At 42.4% G+C, this 19,335-nt stretch overlaps 1 protein-coding gene across 2 annotated transcripts in view; it reads left to right on the top strand.

Annotated features, from left to right (window-relative positions):
• The window catches only part of TNKS (tankyrase), a 239,785-nt gene that overhangs the window by 195,869 nt on the left and 24,581 nt on the right, over positions 1 to 19,335 (top strand). For both annotated transcript variants that reach the window (XM_040325353.1, XM_040325352.1), the window contains exons 17-21: positions 3,170 to 3,279; positions 7,945 to 8,133; positions 9,405 to 9,642; positions 12,854 to 12,936; positions 14,668 to 14,788. In XM_040325353.1, coding sequence (XP_040181287.1) covers positions 3,170 to 3,279; positions 7,945 to 8,133; positions 9,405 to 9,642; positions 12,854 to 12,936; positions 14,668 to 14,788 — 741 coding nt within the window. The remainder of the gene's footprint in view (positions 1 to 3,169; positions 3,280 to 7,944; positions 8,134 to 9,404; positions 9,643 to 12,853; positions 12,937 to 14,667; positions 14,789 to 19,335) is intronic.

Genomic DNA, 19,335 nt, shown 5'->3' with positions numbered 1-19,335 from the left:
CTTTTTATGTTGAGCTCGAAATTTAACGTAACATTCTGGTTGTTAAAAACATTGCTTAGGATAATAATTTCTTTAGTCGCATTACATTATTTGTATTAGGATATATCCCATAGTTCCAGTTATTTTCGAAGTCCATTCATATACTCAACTCAGCTAGTATTTGTAGCAAGACACAGGAAAATCAGAGCTGGTTTATTCCCTTACCTGTGCTGATTAGTCTACCAGCACAAAAGTGATCCTGAATGTTTTTGACCCTACTATAGGCTCCTGCTGCTGTCAGTCAAACTCCTGTAAGGAAGGAGCTAGGGCATGGCTTGCGTCAGAGGGGGACGGGGTCACGTGATGGGTGGCCCCGCCCTCACTACATAAGAGCTGTCACTGGCTGAAGCCGCGTCATTCGCCGAAGTGTGCGCTGGATCCCGGACCTGGATGAAGAGATCTTCTCATCGCTGGACCCCGGAAGAGAGGAGATTACCCGTCGCAGGATAACGACAGCGTTGGAGCGGAGTCCGAGAGTGGATTACCACCGCTGGATTTTTATTTATTTTTTTAATAAAGGACTTTCTCCGTGTGTGTGTGTGTGTGTGTGTGTGTTTTTTTTTACAATTCTTTACACTTCCTTAGAAAAATGGTAGAGGTACAATGTACCCCATTACCAATTCACATAGGGGGGGCCGGGATCTGGGGTCTCCTTTGTTAAAGGGGACTTCCAGATTCACAATCCCCCAAAGCATCCTCCCAAGGTTGAGGGCGTGTGGCTTGGTACTGTTCAGGGGGGGGCGCTCTCTCGTCCCCCCCCCCCTCTTTTATTGCAGCCTGCCGGGTTGCATGCTCGGATAAGGGGTCTGGTGTGGATTTTTGGGGGAACTCCACGCCATTTCTCTTCCGTTCATGGACGGACACAGCAGCCTTTGACCTTAGCGGATATAACCCTAAGGTCAAAGGCTGCTGTGTCCGTCAATGAACTCAGAGAAATGGATTTTACGGTGAGTACAAAAATCCTATTTTCTCTTCCGTTCATGGACGGACACAGCAGCCTTTGATTTTAGGGTTATATCCGCTAAGGTCAAAGGTTGCTGTGTCCGTCCATGAACTTAGAGAAATGGATTTTACAGTGAGTACAAAAATCCAATTATTTTTTTTTTTTTATTTGGGTGGAGTTCCCATTAAAATCCACACCAGACCTGAAGGGTCTGGTATGGACATTTGGGGGGAACCCCACTTTTTTTTTTTTTTTGGTTTTTATGGCGGGGTTTCCCTTAATATCCATACCAGATAACAACAAAACCTGAGGAATGCCCAGGAAAAAAACAGGCCTGCTTACCGACCAGCCTGCAGAACAACCAAATTAACCTGTCTAACAGTATGCGTTAAAAACAGGGGTTTTGTCCGCACGCATTTGCAAACGCATGCTTGAGCCACAGAGCCGCGCCAAGGCACCCTGTAATCTGTGGTCCTAACACTAAACAATGAGTGTCCCTACAGTTTTTTTTCCTGGGCATTCCCCATGTTTTGTTATCTGTTTTAGCCTTCCAATGCCACTTACTGCGATTGCCAGCAATAGATGGGGGCGGTGGACATGTTTTTGTTTTACCTGTGGTGTTTATATTGGTCCAGCAGTACACCAGCACCTATGCAGCCATTGTGCTACATGCTAGGTGTTTGGTGTGCTCCTGTACCTTTAAGGAGGGGTGGCTCCCCTTCAGTCCACCTGCCCTTATCTATCCATTAGAATGCATGTGCCTCCACTGTGGGGACACTCATTGTTTAGTGTTCGGACCACAGATTACAGGGTGCCTTGGCGCGGCTCTGTGGCTCACGCATGCGTTTGCAAATGCGTGCGGACAAAACCACTGTTTTTAACGCATACTGTTAGACAGGTTAATTTGGTTGTTCTGCAGGCTGGTCGGTGAGGAGGCCTGTTTTTTTCCTGGGCATTCCCCAGGTTTTGTTGTTATCTGTTTTAGCCTTCCAATGGCACTTACTGCGATTGCCAGCAATAGATGGGGGCGGTGGACACGTTTTTGTTTCACCTGTGGTGTTAATATCCATACCAGATATGAGGGGCCTGGTAATTGAATTTGGGGGGAGCCGACAATTCATTATTGCCGCAAGTGATTTTAAATGACTTTTTTTCCTTCAGAAATTACACTTTGTGCAGGGACAGTTCCAAGCACGGGAAACATGTGCTATTTCACAGGCGTACTATACACCCCCCCCCCCCCCCTAGGTACGAAATTTAAAGGAATATTTCACTTTTATTGTTTCACTTTAAGCATTATTAAATTCACTGCTCCCGAAAACAATGCAGTTTTTAAAACTTTTTTTTGCATTGATACATGTCCCCTGGGGCAACACTTTTTAGGACAATAACTTGCATAATTAGCCTTTAAAATTAGCACTTTAGATTTCTCTCAGACTTTTACAGGGTGTTCCGCGGCATTTTGAATTTGCCGCGAACACCTCGAATTGTTCGCTGTTCACCGAACAGGCAATGTTCGAGTCGAACATGAGTTCGACTCGAACTCCAAGCTCATCCCTACTCTCCTGTAATGAACAGCATGCACTCTTTCTTCTCTGAAAATTGTGATAATACTATGATGCAAAGAAACATAAGTGCTTTTCCTTGTATAGTATCACAAATATTGTTTAAGAACATCATTGTACTCACAAGCAGATCTGTAATATAGGCTTATCAGAATAGGTATTCATTCCCTCTAGGTCAGTCCAATGGAAGCCAGCACTTCTGTTGCAGTAACCAAGGGTTCATCAGCCCCACTAATAAAGGTTCTACCTTCAAAACATATATGGGTAAAGGAGAACAGAGTACTGTAGCAGTGTCTGAATTGGTTACCCTTGTATCATACCCTTGGTACTGATTTTCCACAAAACAAAGGCATGCTGGCAGTAGGAAGGGTTATACTGGCCTGGCTACTTTTTTTGTTTGCTCCTGTCTCTGTGTTTACCTCCATAGCTTATGGATTTTATGGAAGATACAAAAAAAATTTTTTTTAAACCTAATGAACGAATTTTAGGTTCACTGGATTTAGATTTCTAAACCTATTTTTTTTTAAATCATTTCACATAGTACAATGTGTCGATTTACTTTGACATGCAGTTGGCCTTTTGGTTTCTTATTTGAAATATCTTCTTTTTTTTTTCTTTGCAGCTGGCTATAACAATCTTGAAGTCGCTGAATATCTCTTAGAACATGGTGCAGATGTAAATGCACAAGATAAAGGAGGGCTTATTCCCTTACACAATGCAGCATCATATGGGGTAAGATTTGATATTTGCACGTTGTTAAAAAGATTCACAGAACTGATAGTGAAACAGATAACTGAGAGACCGGAATCCAACATACAATACCGGTTTTCTAAAAAAAAAACAGGTGTGTTATCTGTAGTATTCTGTGTTAGGGGCTCAAAGTATTAATGCAGGAGGGTTTGCAGCAATGTCAGCCTCCATATTCCATGTGAATGCTTATTATTATTATTATTATTATTATTATTATTATTAGAGGTGCACTGAAATGGAAATTTCAGAAACTAAACCAAAATAAAAAAAAATTGTCAGGCCGAAAACGAAAATTACTTTTCTTTTTTTTTTTTTTATAATTGTATGTTAAAACACCACCCCCACCTCCTGCCACCATCACCTCCTGCCCCACAACCTCCTGCCACAGTGCCACCATCACCTCCTGCCCCACAACCTCCTGCCACAGTGCCACCATCACCTTCTGCCACCATCTTCTGTATTACCTTGAAGCTGGGCTGTGCTGTCACGGCTCCGTCCTCTGCCTATGGCGAGTGTCACTGCCAAAGTGTCCCTCCTGAGTCCTCCTGAATGAAATAAAAAAAACTACCAATCAATGGCGATCTTAACTCAGAGAGGTTATTTCCTCCTCTTGGCATATTTGCTGCCTTGTGACCTATGAATGAGAAATTCAAAAAGAGATATACTGTTCCCACTGTGGAATCAGCCATTCTAGTACTAAGTAATCAATCTCCTTTTTGTATTAAGGGCATTTGCTCCTTTAAAGTGGATCTAAGCCCGCCTATCCTTTATAGTCAAGGAAGCTGTCATCTTAGCCTCTCTTTGATCTGCAGTTGCCATGGTGCTGCGCATGCGACTAGCTATTACATCAATCATGTGATGGATTGATGGTTCGTTTGAGAACTAGCATAAGCACACTAGCAACTGTAACCGTTATTATTCAAGGCATGCCTTGAATATAACTGTTCTGGAAAACCATTAAATCAGTGGGTTAAGTTTTTGTTAACAGGCAGGCCCAGCAGCTGTCCATTGCCACTCTGTCAGTTACCCAAACTATACCCTGGTACACACTATTCGTTTTTTTTTTCCATTCATCCCAGCGGGTTGCACAAAAAAAAAAACTGTCAGTTCCAGTCTGAGCCACTTTACTAACGATACGAAGTTAGCATAGAGATCTCCCCCGCTAAGCAAACAGACAGACATACACATGGGCTGAATGTTTCCCGACATTCGGCCCGTGTTTACTGGGCTTAAGACAAACTGGACGAGAGAATTCAACAATAAACTTTCTCCTTGAATAGATAATCCTGGTCTTTCTGCAAGACTACAGCCCTTGCCTTTAACTCTACTATTCTGTGTAGATGTCATAGAAAATTTGACTCAAACCTCCAGAATGTCCTTCCTTTTTTGCATTTACGATCCTGTTCAACCAATACAAGGGAACAAACCATATACAGTTGTGCTCATTAGTTTACATACCCTGCCAGAATTTTTGATTTCTTGGGCGTTTTTCAGAGACTATGAATAACACAAAAACATTTCTTTCACTCATGGTTAATGTTTGGCTGAAGCCATTTATTATTAATCAACTATGTTTACTCTTTTTAAATCATAATGGCAACAGAAACTACCCAAATGACCCTGATCAAAGGTTTACATACCCTGGTGATTTTGGCCTGATAACATGCACACAAGTTGACACAAATGGGTTTTAATGGCTATTAAAGGCAACCATCCTCACCTGCGATCTGTTTGCTTGTAATTAGTGTATGTGTATAAAAGGTCAATGAGTTTCTGGACTCCTGACAGACCCTTGCATCTTTCATCCAGTGCTGCACTGACGTTTCTGGATTCTGAGTCATGGGGAAAGCAAAAGAATTGTCAAAGGGTCTGCAGGAAAAGGTAGTTGAACTTTATAAAACAGGAAAGGGATATAAAAAGATATCCAAGGAATTGCGAATGCCAATCAGCAGTGTTCAAACTCTAATCAAGAAGTGGAAAATTAGTTGTTCTGTCGGTCAGGTAGACCAACTAAAACTTCTGCCATATCTGCCAGGAAAATTGTTCGGGATGCAAAGAAAAACCCACAAATAACTTCGGGTGAAATACAGAACTCTCTAAAAACATTTGGTGTGGCCGTTTTAAGATGCACTATAAGGAGGCACTTGAAGAAAGATGAGCTGCATGATCAAGTCACCAGAAGAAAGTCATTACTACGCAAATGCCACAAAGTATCTCACTTTCATTACGCCAAACAGCAGAGCAGAGACAAGCCTCAAACCTTTTGTGAACTACAAATGCACAGGAAATTTGGTCAAAATTGTTGGTAAGATGAATGCAGTATGTTATCAAGAAATACTGGAGGAACATTTGCATTCATCAGCCAGGAAGCTGTGCATGGGACGTACTTGGATATTCCAACATGACAATGATCCAAACACAAGGCCAAGTTGACCTGTCATTGGCTACAGCAGAATAAAGTGAAGGTTCTGGAGTGGCCATCTCAGTCTCATTGAGCCACTCTGGGGAGATCTCAAACATGTAGTTCATGCAAGAGAGCCCAAGAATTTACAGGAACTGGAGGCTTTTTGCCAAGAGGAATGGGCAGCTTTACCATCTGAGAAGATAAAAAAAAAAAGCCTCGTCCACAAATACCACAAAAGACTTCAAGCTGTCATTGATGTTAAAGGGGGCAATACATGGTATTAAGACCTGGGGTATGTAAACTTTTGATCAGGGTCATTTGGGTAGTTTCTGTTTCCATTATGATTTAAAAAGAGTAACCACTAAACACTAGATAATAAATGGCTTCAGCTAAACACTAACCATGAGTGAAAGAAAAGTGTTTGTGTTATTCATATTCTCTAAAAAATGGCCAAGAAATAATAAATTCTGCCAGGGTATGTAAACTTAGGAGCAACTGTAGCAGGAGAGATTAGATTTTACACTGCTGATGAATGACCAAAATGAGTTATTCCCGCTCCCCATCTCTCTCAGCATAAAAAGGACCAGCTGGTTTAGTAGGTTACACACAGACTGCCAAAAATCATGCAGTCTGTTATGGAATTTAAACAGCATAATTTGCTAAATGAAATCCAATTATTGAATTGTTTGTAAAATAAAATCTCAGAAATAAGTGTTTTATTTCAACAAAAAGCATTATACTTTGCTATACCGTTCAAGTTTGGCCCAACGTACTATTTCAGTAAATACATTAAAGGGTGACTCTACTTTTGAGGGGAAAAAAATGGCAAATAATATAGCATATACAGTTGTGACATAAAACCTATTGTAATTGATTGTTAATAAAATGACCTTTCCTTTTCAATCTGCAGCTCTGTCATTTTCTGTAAAATGCAATATGGCAACCTGGAGGTGTTCTGTACACTTATAGGTAGATTCACAAAGAGTTAGGCCGGCTTATCAGTAGATAAGCCAACCTAACTCAGAATCTACTCCGACCTAAGTTTAAGCGTATGCTCAAACAGAGATACTCTTAAACTTATCTAAGATACGACGGCTTGCGCCGTCCTATCTTAGATTGCAATTTTTCTGATGGCCGCTAGGTGGCGCTTCCATTGCGGCCGGCGTAGATTATGTAAATGAGGGGATACGCCGATTCATGAACGTACGCCAGGCCGACGCAGTACTTTTACGCAGTTTACGTAAGAGATAGGCCGCGTAAAGTTAGTGCTAGGCTCTAGTGGAATAGTAATGTTAAGTATGGCCGCTGTTCCCGCCGCAAAATTCAAAATTTTTACGCCGTTTGCGTAAGTCGTCCGCGAATCGAGATTTACGTCGTTTACGTCCACGTCGAAATCAATAGGCCCGTACGGCGTACTTAGCCGCAATGCACACTGGGAAATGTAGTCACCCGGCGCATGCGCAGTGACAAAAAACGTCAAAAACGTGAGGTCAGGCCTCATTACCATGAAACACGCCCCCCCCCCAACCCATTTGAATTAGGCGCCCTTACGCCCGCTCGTTTTAGGCTACGCCGCCGTAAATTAGCAGGTAAGTATATTGAGAATCATTACTAGCCTAGCTAATTTACGGCGGTGTAGCCTAAACAGGCTACGCTACGCCACCCTAAATTAACGCCATTGTACCTGAATCTACCTAAGAATGTTTACAGAATGCCCCAGAGAAATGTTGTTTCCTGCTTGTGTGATTGGCTTACTAATTTGCATTAGGATACCAGTCAGATTTTGGACAACCTCTGCAACACAAATGTCATTTTTGGTAAGATGCTCCCAGAGCATGTAAAGAGATTGCAGACCCTAACACTTTCCTCATTAGAACCCTGCAAGTGCAGCAGCTGATTAATAATTATAAAATCACTCCCATCCACATTGCACATGGACACATACAAACAGCAATTTCTTCAGAATATCAAAAGGTAGGAATAAAGTTTGTTAAAATCCTTGCTATGTACATAGATCACCCAGAGGAGAATGTTTTTTTCTCAGCAAAAGTGGAGTTACTCTTTAATGTATCAAAAACAAGTTCACAGGAAAAGTGGTCAGTGCAGTGATACAAGCATGTAGCATTATTGCAGCTCTTCACACTTCATTGCCTTCAACGCCCAAAATGTTTGATGATCCACTTTAAATCATATGCAGTAAATGAATTAAGTACTGAACAACATATTTCTTTCTTTCTCTCCAGCATGTTGATATTGCAGCTTTGTTGATAAAATACAACACTTGTGTAAATGCCACAGATAAATGGGCATTCACTCCTCTCCATGAAGCTGCTCAGAAAGGAAGGACGCAACTATGTGCTTTACTTTTGGCCCATGGTGCAGATCCCACAATGAAGAACCAGGAAAACCAGACGCCATTAGATTTAGCTACAGTACGTATTACTCTTGGTCATAAGACGATAATGTGACCTCCTTACAGACCTTTGTATCTGCATTAAGTGCCATTTTAGGAAAATATAGAGCTGTTTTCGGCGCTTAGAAATGCAGCATTCAAGTTTTAGAGATTATTCATAAGCTGTTTGTCAAGAACTTTTGGGTGCTTTCAGTACTCGGGTAGCCTCAGTGCTGCACGCAACAGGTCCTCTGGTTTTCTGAGCTTGGGAACAGATTTTGTAAGTAGTTGCTGTAAAACTGTAAAGCCGGGTCTACATGGGTCCATTTTTTTGATTAGTCAGAGGGCTGATCGAAAAAACTCAATGGATTCCCTCATCTACACAATTAAGGTGGATTGAGAAATCCTCCTGCTGTGTTATTTTTTTCTGACAATGGTCACTCCTCTGCTGTCAGAATACACTAATCTGTGCTGCAGCCAATTTCTGCAGCAGTGATTGAACAAAAATTTCCAACAAGTACATTCGTAAGATGTTCTCATGAACTGGAACAGCCATAGATGGATCAAAATTCAGCTGGTCCCTGCTCAACCAGTTGAATTCCAATGCATCTCCAGCTGAATCTCCAGTTTAAAGCATTACTAAACCCACAACAGTAAAATGTGGAACCTAATGGGTTAATGCTGCGCATTGTGTAAAAAGGCAGTTTGATCCTTTCTCTAATCCTCCCCTTCTCCTACAGTCCCCAAGCCATCTCCTGATAAAACAGAGCCTTGAGGGCACGCTGCACATGCTCAGTTTGGTGTGTTTTCAAACAAATTTTTTTTTTTTGGGGGGGGGGGGTGCATGTGATCATGACAGGGACAATCAGCAGGTCCTGCAAGGCTCTGAAACGTTGCTATTTGCTGTAATGATGTGATCGCTGAATAAAGCTTCAGACTCATTCTGGAAATCCATGATGTGCTGGTGAAATGTTTTCACTCGCAGACCATTAATCTTCCTGCTCTCTGCCTGCCCATACAAAGACCGCTATCCTGAGAGTCTGAAGGAACCTGAAATTTCAGCAGATCGTGGGTGCAATACTCATGGGCTTCTTGGGGGGGAAAATAATGCACATTTTTTACCTGCAAAATATATGCATTTATTATTTTGTTTCAAAAGGTGAACTTATTCTTTAAGGACCTAATTATGTTGTTTTATTACTGTTAGGATTGACTTTTTAACAGAAGAAAGTACGGTATTTAACGTTAATGGGAATAAACCAGTGCATTTAGGGAGAAACCTGCACATAAATGTCTCTTTATATATTTTAGGCAGATGATATTCGAGCTTTGCTGATAGATGCAATGCCTCCAGAAGCCTTGCCCAGCTGCTTCAAACCTCAAGCAACAGTAGTCAGTGCCTCAATCATCTCTCCAGCATCCACACCCTCTTGTTTGTCTGCAGCTAGTAGTATTGATAATCTGACGGGTCCCCTCACTGACCTTGCAGTTGGAGGAACATCAAATGCTGGTGATGGAGCGGCCGGCACAGAGAGGAAGGAAAGTGAAGGTAAAATAGTTAATAGGAACAATGTAAATGTATGTATTAATATTTCCTTGAAAGAACTATATCTTGCAGTTAACTGTTTTTCTTTTTCCCCCTTTCATTTTTGAACCTTTCACACACTAGATTTTAAATAGATTTCACAGCTACATAAAGCCCATTAATTAAGAATTATTTTTTCATAATAGATACATCTAGCCAAGCACCGCCTCTCAGAGAATTGCAGTAATGAGCAAAGTTTTTTGCAACTTGTAACTTTTGATTCTTAAAAAAAAAAAAAAAAACTGTATAAACTCGAGTATAAGCCAAGTTTTTCAGCACATTTTTTTGTGCTGAAAATGCCCCCTTGGGCTTACACTTGAGTCACCTTTTTCCGCCTGATCTCCCGGACTTTGGGGACCCGGTACCGGCCGGCCGCACACATGTAGCCCCACCCTTCTACAAGTGTACAAAGTTACGGGAGCACCGATTTTTCAAAGCCGGGCACCCCTTCCATAGACTCCCATGTTAAACGGTAATTTCTCCGGTGACTTTGGGGGCTCAGTACCGGCCGGTCTTTGGTCCCCTGGACCCGGAACTTGGCACACATGTAGCCCCTCTACAAGTATACAAAGTTTGTTGTCTGGGCGACCTACGGCTGGGAGTACTGATTTTTCAAAGCTGGGCACCCCTTCCATAGGCTCACATGTTAAACGTCAGTCTAGTCATGGGCACAGTGAGGCATGCACATGGACACAGTGAGGCATGCACATGGACACCCTAGGCTTGTACTCGAGTCAATACGTTTTCCCATTTTTTTGGGGTAAAATTAGGTGCCTCGGCTTATATTCAGGTCGGCTTATACTTGAGTATATACGGGGTGTGTGTGTATATACACACACGACATTACCAAAAGCATTGGGACTCCTGCCTTTACACGCACAAACTTTAATGGCATCCCAGTCTTCGTCCATAGTGTTTAATATTGAGTTGGCCCACCCTTTGCAGCTAAAACCACTTCAACTCTTCTGGGAAGGCTGTCCACAAGGTTTAGGAGTGTATCTATGGGAATGTTTGATCATTCTTCCAAAAGCGCATTTGTGAGGTCAGACGCTGATGTGAACGAGAAGGTCTGGCTCGCAGTCTCCACTCTAATTTATCCCAAAGGTGTTCTATCGTGTTGAGGTCAGGGCCCTGTGCAGGCTAGTAAAGTTCCTCCGCTCCAAACTTGCTTATCCATGTCTTTATGAACCTTGTTTGTGCACTGGTGCACAGTTATTTTGGAATAGGAAGTGGCCATCCTCAAACTGTTTTCTACAAAGTTAGGAACAGAAATTGTTCAAAATGTCTTGGTGTGTTGATGCCTTAAAGGGTCACTAAAGGAATTTATTTTTTTAGCTAAATAGCTTCCTTTACCTTACTGCAGTCCTGGTTTCATGTCCTCATTGTTCTTTTTTGCTGTAATCCTTCTCTGTTCTGAACACTTCCTGGTTGTCTGTTTCCTGATGAAAAAAGTCATGGGAGCTTTCTCTCTGTGGTCACTAATCAAGGAGGTGTGATTACTGTGTGTCTAAAACCCCTCAACACCAATCAGTTTAGTTTTCCAAACCATCACTGCCCTGTTTTGGCTCTGTGCAGCAGAGAAGCAGGAAACATGCAAAAACGAAACTGAAACTACAGGTGCATTAAATGATTGATTTTTATCTATTTTTAATCATTTTTAAAAGGAATCGGTTAACTATTATGTCTCTATACCCTGTAAACAGTCATTTCAGCAAAACAAATAATGTGTTTCCTTCACTGAAATTAAGGGGCCAAGCCCAACCCCTGAAAAACTACCCCACACCATAATCCCCCTCCACCAAATGATTTGGACCAGTACACAAAGTAAGGTCCATAAAGACATGGATAAGCGAGTTTGGGGTGGAGGGACTTGTCTGGCCTGCACAGATTCCTGACCTCAACCAGATAGAACACCTTTGGGATGAATTAGAGCAGAGACTGCAAGCCAGGCCTTCTCGTCCTCATCAGTGCCTGACCTCACAAATGCGCTTCTGGAAGAATGGTCAATTATTCCCATAGACACACTCCTAAACCCTGTGGACAGCCTTCCCAGAAGAGAAGAAGCTGTTATAGATACAAAGGGTGGGCCAACTCAATATTGATCCCTATGGACTAAGACTGGGATGCCATTAGGATGCCTACCTTTACATGGGCGTGTAAAGGCAGGCATCCCAATACTTTTGGTAATATAGTGTATAGTCCAAACCAATGCAATAAACAGCACAATGGATATAGATTGAGTGTAAAGCAATCAGACCATCCCACTGGTCATTTATAGAGATTCAATCAGGGATTGCTGCACTTAAAATGTATTAAAGTGCATAACAATGTTCAAAATTTGCATAGTATGTTCTAAAATGCATGTATGGAGAATATATAGGGAAAAGGGAATAGCCGCTCCAGGTGGGAACCCAGATGAATATCCTCCGTTGCAGACAACTCAGGTGCAGGCAATGCACTTAGCAAAGCAGGAACAAAGATTGTCTCTGGACAGCCGCACTCTGAAAGCACTACAAGTCCCAGCAACATAAAATAAAACCCGACTGTTGACGCGTTTCGCACTGAAATTAGTGCTTAGTCATAGCATATATAATATGTATGTATATAGAGCTGGAGAAGGCAGTGATTTTGTGATCAAATCAGGGGAATCTTCAATATGCAAGTTTTTGGTTTACCTGAATATTTCAATGCAGATCTGTTAAGAGTCACACATGCCAGAAATCTAGGTAATAGTGATGCAAGAATGGTATTCACAGATAGGACAGGTCTGCATGAATATATTTAGGTGAATAGAAAATGGGATACTGCATTGTTGGCACACAGGAGATCTCACTGTTTGTTATACAGATACAGTATATTTGCTACAAAAATCTTCCTGAATGGCAGGTTTTAATTTTTGGCATTTTATTCTTTAATACCAACAAACATCTTTCATATCAATGTCCAAACTTGCTTTATGGGCATATATAGATATTGAATACTACAGTATGTCCTTGGTGGTAGTTGGTTATTATTTTTTTTTTTGTATAGCAGAGCAGCAGGTATAATGCCTTGTGGCTTTTAATCAGTAATGAGCCATAAGACATTGTGTAAGAGATCAGATTGGTTTCTGTAGATGTCTGCATATTTCCTCTGTGAGAAATACATTGTTCTATATATATTTTTTTTTCTGCAGTTGCAGGTCTTGACATTAACATCAATCAATTTTTGAAAAGCCTAGGCCTAGAACACCTTCGGGATATCTTTGAAACTGAACAGGTAGGAAATGTGCCAAGTCTGTTATCTCTACGCTTAACAGCAGAACAGAAAACATTCTATTTCAATTTTTTTTTTTATTGTTGGTTTGCATAGGTAACTAGTGTTTTGAAGAACATTTAAAAATACTTACAAAGACATAGCTTGATACATGTCTTGCTGAAATGCAGACATAAAATTTAGAGTGCACAGAGTTTTTCTGGGTTAAATCATATTTTAGTAAAAAAAAAACATACTTGGTGTTTCTGTAGAAAAACTAGGCAATTGAGAGTGATCATATGAAGAAAACAAATTACAAAAAGTTATCGGTGAAAATAATACATTCAAATGATTAATGATATATCCAGCTGCAGTTATATGTAAATCTTCATTTGTATTGTCCTGTTATGTCAAGCTTGGCCCAATGTTCCTGACTCTCAAGTCTCCCCAGTGGTTTGAAAGGCCACCTATCACATTAAAAGAGCAATGGGGAGTGCGTGACTTTTACATGAATAATAGCAATTTACATATAACTAGGGTGGCGCCATACCACTTTTTAAAGATCAAGTCCTGATACTTGCCGTTCCCAATTACCGATACTTATTTTTTTTTTAAATGCAACGGTTGCACTGATGAGGCATGAACCGTATTTTGTTGCTTTAATTTTATTTACAATTTTTTTGATTATCTTTTTTTATACAATTTATATATTTTTTTTTTTTTTTTTTTTTTTTTTTTTACAATGCTTTCTTTTTTTAGGGGGGGGGGTGGTGCAAGTGTTTTTTTTTATTATTATTTCATTATTAAATATTAATTTATTACATTTTTTTTTTTTTTAATTGCCTCATTGTGGGGGGGTTTGGTGAGATATCAGGGGTCTAAACCAACCCCTGGCATTTTCATTTTGAAACGGGGAAAGGGACTGAGGACACAGTTTTTCCATTCCCTTTCTCTGCAGCCTCAGCTGCACTGAAGATGAAAGGTCAGGAGACAGAGGCTCCTCCCCATTCAGGGGACAGTCATGGGTGAACGGTGCGGCGGTGAGTGCAGTCATAAGCACCAATCTCGCTGTATAGCTTTCAATAAAGTAGCTGACCGCTATGGGAGGGAGAAGAGGAGAAGCGGCTGTCAGGTGCTTTATTGAAAGCTATACAGGGAGATCAGTGCTTATAACTGCCCCCACTTCTGCTCCGATCACCTGTGAGGCTGCCTGGTCCCCCTGCTACACTGAGGATACCTACAACAGGTATCTGATCAAGCATCAGAGTATTTGCACAAATACAATTACTTATGCAAATGCTCGGTATCGGTGCAACCCTACATGTAATTTCAGCTGCGTAACTCTTTGGAGCGACTGATTGTTTATAAATTTGCAGACTTCGATGTAACATGTTACCGTCTACATTTAAAATGAAATGTGTCGTACATATAGACTGAATAAACAAACATTAAAGGGAAATTGTTAGCATGTTGTTGTACCTGTGTTTGTCTTCAAAGGCCATATTCACACAGGCTTTAGGGCCCAGCATTGTGAATTGGCTTTGTGTTTTATGCGGATTGAACTGCTAGGTGCTGCGTGCAGGTGTATGGGTTACTATGGTTGGGGTTTGCAGACAAAATAAGCACAGTGGTTTAGGTTCCTTGAAGTAGTAATTGCCCTTTGATGATGTATAAATCTGTCAGGCTCCAATTATTGTTTAGGTATGATAATCCTGCACATGGTAATGTTTGTGGGGGGGTTTTGCCATTTTTTAGATAACATTGGATGTACTGGCAGACATGGGTCATGAAGAGCTGAAGGAAATTGGAATTAATGCATATGGCCACAGACACAAGTTGATAAAGGGAGTTGAGAGGCTGCTAGGAGGCCAGCAAGGTAAGCTAGTATCTGTGTCAACATAATTGTTATTCCACATTTTATGTTTCACAATTTCCAATAGGGCTGCAACTAACGATTATTTTCATAATCGATTAGTTGGCCGATTATTGTTTCGATTAATCGGATAATAGCCTTAAAAAAAAAAAATGTAATGTTTGGGTTTTTTGAGCCAATTTCTTGTTAGGCGGTTACAAAACACAAATTGCCACAAAAACACATTACATGCTTTTCTGCAGCTTCTCCATTGAAGTATATTGAACCAAAAAAAACAAAATAGCACCGTTTTGCATTAAAAAGTCCTTGCCCTTTCCAAATACGCAGCAGCTGAAAAAAAATCATGGATGTGAACGTGTCCCATAGGAAAACATGTAAATGAACTGTAGTGTGTTTCTGCAAAAAGCACCAAAATACAGAGGTGTGACCCCCAGGCCTGAGACGTTTAGTAACATAATGGGGTCAAAAAAACAAAAATAAGTACAAAAAGCGCAAAAAATCGCTACTGTAAGGGGTTCATTTTTTTACTGTGGGACAGTGAAAGTAATGTTTACAGTTGCGATTTGCTTTTTTGTACTATAAAGGGCTAATTTTTGTTGTTTTAACCCCATTATGTTACTGGCTGATTAATCGATTATGAAAATTGTAATCGATTAATTTCATAATCAATTAGTTGTCGATTAATCGATTAGTTGTTTCGGCCCGAATTTCCAATTATGCAAATAATGCAAGTACGGCTGATGCCTGTAAATCATAAAATAACAAACATGAATTGGAAGTTTTTCAGTATTAAAGAACCAGTGTCATAAAAATATAAATACATTGCTGCAGGTATAAAGTGCATGCACATACCTGCAGAAGCCTCCCAAACCTTCCCATCAATCCTGACAGGCTAAAATTCCACACTATTTACAATAGTTGCATTCGATTTTGAATTTTTATATATATATATATATATTAACAAACACATAACTGCAGAAACTGGATTTTTTTAAATATCTGACTGGAGTTCATATTTAAGTGCAATCTAATGCTGGCCATGCACTATAAGAAAAATGGGCCGAACCCATTTTTGAAAAACGAAGATTCGGCCGCAAACGATGGTGCCACTATGTAATGACCGATAAATCGTTCAGTGGACATAAATGAATCAATTTTATGTTTGTTTTTTTACATATACCTAGTGCAAACAGTTCGGAGGGGAAACACATTAACCTTTCAATTTATCGTTCATTCGGCAGAAAATTTCCAAACTTGTCCTTCATTTTTTTCAGCTCAAAAACGTCCCGATTACTGATTTTGTGCCCATTGACTGACCGGAAAACGAACGAACTGGCCAAATGACCAAATTTCAGAAGATTTTTTTTCATATAGTGTATGGCCAGCATTAGAATATATTTCTTTTTCGAGATTATATAATCTGTTCAGTGAAAGTAAGCTGCATAGCCTCCTTTTTTACGTATCCATTCATTTAATCTGTTAGGCATCGAAACTGATGTTTAAAGCGGAGGTTCTCCCTTGGAGAGCACTTTTTAGCCTTAGATTCCTGCTCGTTTTGTCTAGGGGAATCGGCTATTTGTTGTAAAATATGAGCTGTACTTACCCGTTTACAAGATGCATCCTCTCCGTCGCTTCCGGGTATGGGCTGCGGGAATGGGCGTTCCTTCTTGATTGACAGTCTTCTGAGAGGCTTCCGACGGTCGCATCCATCGCGTCACGATTTTCCGAAAGAAGCCGAACGTCGGTGCGCAGGCGCAGTATAGAGCCGCACCGACGTTCGGCTTCTTTCGGCTACCAGTGACGCGATGGATGCGACCGTCGGAAGCCTCTCGGAAGACTGTCAATCAAGAAGGAACGCCCGCTCCCGAAGACCCATACCCGGAAGCGACGGAAGAAGATGCATCTCGGAAACGGTAAGTACTGCTCATATTTTAAAACAAATAGCCGATTCCCCTAGACCAAACGAGCAGGAATCTAAGGGGAAAAAAAAAAAAATTTAATAAATGGTTGAACTCCCGCTTTAATGGCTTTTAAATAAATTGGCTTTAAGGTGACGGTTACGATTCTGAAAATCACTTTTAAAATAAACACTACCCAACAATATCGCTGTTGCACAGAGTTTAACATTATTTAGTACAGAACTGCAATTACCTTTCATGCGTTTTCGATAAGGCATTTCAACAGTGGCACAAAAGATGTGATTTTCCAGTGTTTGGTTTACTTGGGAACATTTTAAATAAACTTCAAACTTTCTTTTCAAGGACTTTGCCGTTTTTGTTCAGATTCTGCTGCTATTTCTCTTTTGTTCATAGAGGGACACAGCATTCTTTGACATTAGGGTTATATCCGCTTTCACTAGGAGAGTTTAGGCAGAAAAAAAGCACTTAAAGTGTTAACAAACACAAACCTCAGTGCAGCTCCTCCCAGGGGGCGTGGCCCCCCCGGTATAACCCACACCCTGCTAGCAGCCTCAGTTTTTTCCTGCCTAACGTCAGGAGAGTCAGGCACTCTGGAGTTCCTGTACTCTGGAGATTTTTTTCTTGCGATTTTCTCGCTTTTTATTATTTTGTTCCTGCATTTTTGGAATCCTGTTATTCTTCTATCAACAGCCGACTGGGTGACAGGCTGGGTCCTCGACTCTTGTAGTCCCCCCAGGTTCGGCCATCGAGCGTGTGCCGGCCCTCAGCTCAGCTTTGGGACGTCCACGACAGGCCCCATTGCTCCAGGGGCGGCTGGGGAACTTTTTGTTCTAGGGCACACATATGACCGGTCTCTATGATGGCCTTGTCACATTGTGTCTGGCCGACAGCCATGCCGTTTAGCGGACGTTGGATCTGTCTGGGATACCTCCAGCCGGTGGTCGCAGGACGGGTAAGTAGTGGCCTCTTGCTCAGGTAAGTGGTCTGGCTGGAATTTTCCCCTGGGGAGGTCGATTGAGGGTTTGCCCTGCTTTCCTCTCTCCCTTTTTTTCCTCTCCCTCCTTCCCAGTTTCTGGGTGACGGCCGTGAGGTGGGGGCCCCGCTTGGGGGGCTCAGTCTGACCTGGGGGCTGCTACTGCTGTGGGTGCTGTGTTTTTCTGGGCTGCCATGTGTGCGGAGGGGGTCCTGTGGGCCTGTGTACTGCGTGTGTCACTGGGGCTTTGCTGTGTGTTTTTTGAAAAAAACGCAGTTTTCGGGCGCCATTTTGCCGCTGACGGCGGTGTTTTATGGCGCAGTTGTAATTGCGGCGGCCATTTTCTCTGAGCCCGCAGACATATCGGCGGCCATCTTGATACAGCTCTTGTGCCTAGGATGACGGCGCGTACGGCTCTGCATTTTTTCCTTTGGATGGCGCGGCACAGGCAGCGTTTTTGGCTCTCGGCAGCGGCGGTCTGGTCGGACGGTGAGTCCTCTGGGGGGGGTTTCCCTGTTCTCTGTGGCGGCTGGGGGGATGTCCTGTGGAGCCTGCCAGTACTAGGGGATGTTAACCCTTAGTGTCCCTATTCCTGCGGCCTCCAGGGATGCTGTGCTGGCAGTCCCTGAGGCGTTTTGGGTCAGGATGGGAGTGTTGGAGGGATGTGGGAATTGCACTTGTTCCCCCCTCTGCCTCTCTCTGGGTATTTTTTCTGACAGGGAATCAGGCCTCGCTGAGGCGTCTGGTTTTGTTTTTTTTTTGTTTGTTTTTTGTCAGTAGCTGCTGGCTGAAGTCCACACGGACTGTGAGGATGGCCCTGTTTCAGGGTCAGCACTTGATGGTGCTGTTGTTGGGGCTCTTAACACTGCGGTGCGGGTTACCATGGTTAGCTATGGTGGTTTCGGAGGTGGTGTCAGTCCCTTTTGGGTTCCGTGCCGACCCGCAATATGTGTTTTTTCCTTGTGTTCCATGTCTGGAATATGTTGTGCAAGGATTGGGATCAGTCGCAGGCAGGGTACAAAATGCTTTGCGGTCTGTCCCCTCTTTTTTGGGGAGGATTCCTGTATCAGGGTGTCTCTCTCTCTCTCTCCCCCCCCCCCTGTGTTCAGCTGGGTAGCTTGTTTTTGAAACAAGGCTGCCACATTACCTGTGGAAGGGGCTCCCGCTTTTGGGGACCCCGCTGATAGGGGTGCTGTGAATGTGGTCGCTCCATATTCACAGCGGGGGGGGGGGCGGTGGTGAGTCCGGTTTTGGCCGGGACTCTGGTGTCGCAGACATTTCCCGGATGGGGAGCTGGAGGCGCAGAATGCTTCTATGACCTGCGTGGTCCTGACCGACCAGTTGGTACTAGGTCAGATATTTGTCTGTGTGTCGACCCTGGATATGCTCCCCTTGCTCTCCAGGGCCTCCGCCTGCGCCATGTTTTCTGCCCTGCCTTGTATGGCTGGGGGTTGGTCTGCGGACGGTCTTTTCAGTAGTCCCTGGTGGTATTGCCCTGTGGGGGTGTACGCAGGGGTGTCTCTGATTGTCATCATAAAAGATGCCACGGGCGGTGTGAGCACTCTGCTCCCGCAATCTAAAAAAGGGTAGGTGCCTCACTGTAGGCGAGGGCCCTCATTTACTGTTCCCCATGCGTTTTGGTTTTCGCCCGCCAAGTG

This window comes from Rana temporaria, chromosome 1 (genome assembly GCF_905171775.1).
Source record: "Rana temporaria chromosome 1, aRanTem1.1, whole genome shotgun sequence".
NCBI classification, from domain to species: Eukaryota; Metazoa; Chordata; class Amphibia; order Anura; family Ranidae; genus Rana; species Rana temporaria.
This window is presented reverse-complemented; position numbering and strand designations above follow the sequence as displayed.